This window comes from Panthera onca, chromosome A2, assembly GCF_046562875.1.
Source record: "Panthera onca isolate mPanOnc1 chromosome A2, mPanOnc1 haplotype 2, whole genome shotgun sequence".
Taxonomy (NCBI): Eukaryota; Metazoa; Chordata; class Mammalia; order Carnivora; family Felidae; genus Panthera; species Panthera onca.
In genome coordinates, this window is record NC_138340.1 from 21,158,564 (window position 1) to 21,164,191 (window position 5,628).

Sequence of the window (5,628 nt, forward strand, 5' to 3'; positions counted from 1 at the left end):
GGACTTCTGTGCTGGCTTTCCTCCCTAGCTTTAGCTGGTCACAGCTTTGAGGACCTGGGGAGGGAGGTCCTGGGCTGCTCTCCCTGGTCAGTTGTCTTTCCTGTCACCACCTCACCCTGTGGCCACCCCTAGCCTTGGGCCCCAGGCACACCCCGCCCCACATCCATCTCCCACCCTTGAATCCTTCTCTGCTTCCAAGTTTATAAATGCGTTGACAAGATGCGATGAGGGTCTTGCGTCTCCCCATCTGGGATTGTGGCCATGTCACCGGTATGTGCAGGTCACCAGAGCAGTGGGGCTGATGGGGGGTTGCCCTGCCCAGAGCTGTTTTCAGGTACAGCCTAGAAGAGAGTTGTGTGCCCCGGCCCTGCTCTGCTGCAGGGCCAGACCCGGCCTTTCTGTATCCAGGTTGAAAACGAGGAGCTGAGGCACCTCATGTGGTGCTCAGTGGTGTTCTACCAGACCCCGGGGCTGGAGGTGACCGCCTGCGTGCTGCTCTCCACCAAGGCTGTGTACTTCGTGCTGCACGATGGCCTCCGCCGCTACTTCTCAGAGCCACTACAGGGTAGGCACCGGGGCCTGCTGGCACCCAGGAGCTCAGAGCAGTGCCTGAGGAGACAGGCTGGGCTCTGTCTCTGTAGCCAGCTGTGTGGCCTCAGGCAGCAGCAATTCAGCAGGGCTGGGCGGAGCGTCCCTTGTCTGAGGAAGGGGGTTGATAACCACGCTCTTTTCTGGAGCTGTCACAAGAGACCAGAGGCCAGGGCTTGAGTCCAGGCCCAGTGAGTACCCAGGAACTGGCAGTGACGAGGAGGGCTTGGGCAGCCTCTGTCCTGTGGGGCCTCGGTGGGAGCCTTAGCTAGTGGCCTATTACAGGGCTCCTCGTGACTCTGCTGAGCCAGGCAAGACATTGCCCGTGAGGCCTCGTGTGCATAAGAGGTAGCAGTGGCTCCTTGCCAGGCCTCAGCAGACCGGGCTGGCCAGGGGCACCCCTTCCTGCTGGACACAGCTGTACACCTGGGACCCTTGGGCTCCCCTGGCACAGCCAGCACCACGCTTGGTTCCTGTCTTTCCATCATAGATTTCTGGCATCAGAAGAACACGGACTACAACAACAGTCCCTTCCACATCTCCCAGTGCTTTGTTTTAAAGCTTAGCGACTTGCAGGCAGTCAACGTTGGACTTTTCGACCAGTATTTCCGGCTGACGGGTGAGTGACTGCTATGCTTTTTCCTATTTTGGGTGAAGGCCAGCGTCACCAGTGGGCTTCCACCTTCCACATGTGGGTGCGTTATCGCAGGCTGGGTTATCTCTGCTCCCAAGTCCGTTCACCGGAGTGGGAGGAAGCGGCTTCAGGAACTGCTGAGCGTGCAGAACCCCCCAGGGCTCAAGCGCGAGGCGGGGACCAAGGCAACCAAGTGGCCGACGGGCAGGCAGAGTGGGCCCAGGGCTCACGGGCAGGATGTTTCTGACTCACACTTCCTGAAGAGAGAAAGCTAAGCTTTTTCCCTAATGCCTCTGCATCCCCTTCCAGAAAAATGTCGCAGCCCTTCCGGCCTGAGAAATAGCTATCTCTCCAGGCCTCGTGATGCTTTCCCACGTGGGCCCTCATGGCTCTGTGGTCTCGGGGGGCAGGGACAGAGCCCAGGGGTGGCGGCTTGCAACCGTGACCAGCCCCTTCTCCTACAGGCTCCTCTCCGGTGCAGGTGGTTACATGCTTGACACGGGACAGCTACCTGACACACTGCTTCCTCCAGCACCTCATGGCCGTGCTCTCCTCCCTAGAGCGCACACCCTCCCCTGAACCTGTCGATAAGGACTTCTACTCTGAGTTTGGGAACAAGACCACAGGTACCCCCACTTGGCTCAGGCTGCAGACAGGCCACCTGGGCCGATGTCACCGACCTCCTCCCTGACCCCAAGGGCTGCAGCAGACCCCAGAGCACCTGTCTGTGCCCAGAACCCCTTCTGCCTTCTCACTTTTTGTCTTTCCTGCTTAGCCAGCTAGGGTTTCACATGAGCTTTTTCACTGCAGAGCCTCTATCCCAGCAAACCCTCAGCCACTCGGCACGTGCATCTCAAGCGTCTGCTCCGCTTTGAGCTGCTGGCCTGTGGGTGTCCTTCCCAAGCGTGGGAGCCTGGAGCACTCCCCCGCTTCTGACAGCCCCTTATGCCGCCATTCTGTGTAGCGTGGGTTTGCTGGTGCTCCGGGCCCCACAGCAGGCAAGTTCCAGGCTCTAGCCCCGGTGGCCATCTCTCTCTGCAGGGAAGATGGAGAACTACGAGCTGATCCACTCGAGCCGCGTCAAATTCACCTACCCCAGTGAGGAGGAGATTGGGGACCTGACTTTCACTGTGGCCCAGAAGATGGCTGACCCAGAGAAGGCGCCAGCCCTCAGCATCCTGCTCTATGTGCAGGCGTTCCAGGTGGGCACGCCGCCCCCTGGGCGCTGCAGGGGCATGCTGCGCCCCAAAACGCTCCTGCTCACCAGTGCTGAGATCTTTCTCCTGGACGAGGACTTTGTCCACTACCCATTGCCTGAGTTCGCCAAAGAGCCGCCGCAGAGAGACCGGTACCGGCTGGACGACGGCCGCCGTGTCCGAGACCTGGACCGTGTGCTCATGGGCTACCAGACCTACCCACAGGCCCTCACCCTCATCTTTGACGATGTTCAGGGCCGTGACCTCATGGGCAGCGTCACCCCGGACCACTTCGGGGAAGTAGCAGACGGCCCTGCCAGCAGCAGCCAGGGCCGTGAGGTCCAGTGGCAGGTGTTTGTCCCCAGCGCTGAGAGCCGCGAGAAGCTCATCTCGCTGCTGGCTCGCCAGTGGGAGGCCCTGTGTGGCCGTGAGCTGCCCGTCGAGCTCACTGGCTAGCCCGGACCACAGCTGGCCCCTGCTGCCTGCCATGCCCACCCTGGCGTCCACTCAGGGCGGGAAGCAGGCTCTCTTTGTCATTTTTAAAGCGTTTTCTCCTCCCTTTTGGGTACCTTCATTTGACTGTCCTCAGAGAATGTGAACATAGGTGTTCAGTTACTTCTTTCCAGTACTGGGAGTGAAAGCGCCGGCACCCTCCAGGACCTCCATGTGCCGCCAGCCTCCTGTGGTCTGTTGCCTGCCCTGGTGCGGTGTGGCCAGCATTCTAGTGTCGTGTCTTCTGTCGTGGGACTGTTATTAACGTGTGGCACCATGGGTCCGATTTATTCTTCTTTGTGTCCTTTCCTGAAATGTCCAGTCACGTGCTGTCATTGTGCTGTTTGCTGCTAATCGTGAAGCTGGTAGCAAAATACATGTCGGAAGCTCCCGCCCCGTGCAGTTTTCCGAAGTGGAGGCCTCTGCTGGTCCAGACAAGTGGGAAAGCCCCATGGGGGCAGGAGTCCCCAGGCCTTGGGCTGAGAGGGATGGGGACAGGGGACCTAGAGCTACCAGCACCGAGTGTGATTCCTGTTGCCTGTTTTCTCTACTCCAATAAAGCAGAGTTTGACACAGTCTGGGTCTTTTATTTCAAGGGGCACTGGGGTCCCAGCAGGGCACTGGACCAGGGCAGGGCTGGCATGAGGGAGAGGGTACCCTAGAGAAGCAGGAAGGTGAGCTACTGGGGGCAAGGGAAAAGCGGGGGAGGGAGAAGGGCACGGAGGGCAAAGGAGCTGCTCTTCCAGGGTGGTGCTGGCAGGGGAGTGCCGGCACAGGGGAGGTGTCAGGGGACCCTTGGGATCGGGCCGTGCTGAGCTGGGGTTAGACCCTGAGCCTCAGGGCACACCTGGTACATGGGCTCACTTCCTTTCTGCTTCCTGCTTCCCTCCCACATGGGTCTGGGATGTCACACCTGGCCCGGCCCCAGCTGAAGCTGCAGTCTGTTGTGAGGGTAAGGCCTGGAGTCTGGGATTGTGTAGGCTGGGGCCTGAGGGGTCTCACCGGGAGCGCTGGCAGGAAGATGGCCTGTGGGAGGTGGCCCCAGGTGGTGGATAGGATGTTCCTGTTCTCAGAGAAGTGGGGGTTGCCTCAGGGAGCCCTGTCAGACAAGGACCTGGGATGTCTTTGGGAGCCAGTCCCGTGTCTCACCCTTTCTCACCCCATTCCTACCCCCAGAGTGGGGCCCTGGAGCCCCACTTGTCTCTTCCATCCTGGTCCAGTGAGGAGTCTCAGTTCCCAAGGCCCTGGGGCCATTTGGGTCAGGCAGGACTGGAGAAGAGGTGAGTGGAGGGTGGCCAGCCCAGCTTCCAGCCTACAACTCCTGTTCTTCAGGAGGGTCTGCAGCACTCGTCACCCTCAGGAAGGCTGCCCGGCTGGGGGGGGGGGGGGGGGGGGAGGGGGGGAGCCACATTTGGGAAGGTCTCTCCACTCACAACCTCCCCAGCCAGATTTCAAAAGCTAGCCCAGTCGATGGCTCCTCCAGCCAGTGAGGGGAGAGAGGCCTGCTTAGGAGGAGGAGGAGGAGTCAGGTGACAAGGCTTCTCTCCCTACCAGGCTTTTATTGAAGACATTTACGTGGCTACCAGCCTCTATCTGTTGTGTGTAAACAGGGATGGTGCCAACCAGAGGCAGGGTCCACCATGCCCAGGCCTGGCATACACAGGCCTCACCACCTGGGCTACTGTTCCCAGGCGCCATGGACCAGCATGATAGTCGGCCCTTGCCTGAGTCCGTGAGCACAGAATCTACTGGCAAGGGGCTGCGCTGTGTAGTGCACGGGGCCCTGCAGGCAACAGACCTTAAGCGTTGAGAATGGGACCTTAATACTGATTAGCCAAGCAACCTTAGACAAGTGCCCCAGCACTGAGTCTAGTTTCCCCACCAGTAACAGGGATGATACAGGTACCTGCCTGCCTGCCTTCGTTCACTCCACAAATCTGTACTAAGCATCAACCGTGAGAAACAGCCAGACACCATCCGTGCTTTCCCATAGCTGACATTCCATCAGAGGACAGAGAATAAATGAAATAAAGTGTCAGCTGGTGGCAAGTGCTAGGAGGTGATGGCAGCTGGTGACCCTTGCTTGACTTGAGGCTGACCTTGGGGTGAGTCCCTGTGAAAGGATCTGGGGGAACAGCAGCAGGTTAGGAAGTGGAGAGGCTCATGGCAGAGCAGGCAAGCTCAGGGGCTGGTAGAGGGCTTTGGGGTGCAGTGGGAAGCCAGGAGGCTCCTTGGGAAGAGGAGGAGGGTGCAAGAACAAGGTGGAGGGTGTGGCTGGGGCAGGTGAGCCAAAGAAGGGTCTGATGCGCTGTCTGCTTAGCATGGGCCCAGACCTGCTCTCAGCACTTGGAAAGGTCAAGACAGGCAGACCTGATTCAGGGGCTGCCCTACCCACAACCGCCAGAGCCCCCCACCCCCAGAGCCTATGAATGATACAGGCCGGGCTTGCAGACAGGGGCTGGATGGTTGTTTACATCGGAATTTGCTTCACACCCTCTGATAAGCCCCAGGCTTGTGGCTGCTGGTGGGCTTGGGGTCAGTGATACCAAGAGGAGGGTCCCAGGCCAGGAAGCCCCAAACAGGGCTCAGCCTGACCATGCAGGGGTCAGCGGCCAGCACCTTCCCTTCCGCCTGCAGGCTGCTGATAGCAGAAGGAAATCCTGGCGGGTTCCTGTGGGGGTGAACTGGCGGGGCCTCCAGGCTGCTTTTAAAGCAACT

At 59.7% G+C, this 5,628-nt stretch overlaps 1 protein-coding gene across 2 annotated transcripts in view; it reads left to right on the forward strand.

Moving 5' to 3' along the window:
* Positions 1 to 3,485, forward strand: part of NISCH (nischarin) — a 33,122-nt gene extending 29,637 nt beyond the window's left edge. For both annotated transcript variants that reach the window (XM_078443019.2, XM_078443020.2), the window contains exons 18-21: positions 409 to 565; positions 1,079 to 1,207; positions 1,687 to 1,848; positions 2,264 to 3,485. In XM_078443019.2, the coding sequence (XP_078299145.2) occupies positions 409 to 565; positions 1,079 to 1,207; positions 1,687 to 1,848; positions 2,264 to 2,874 (1,059 nt within the window). In that variant the 3' untranslated portion in view covers positions 2,875 to 3,485. The remainder of the gene's footprint in view (positions 1 to 408; positions 566 to 1,078; positions 1,208 to 1,686; positions 1,849 to 2,263) is intronic.
* Positions 3,486 to 5,628: the final 2,143 nt, after the last annotated feature.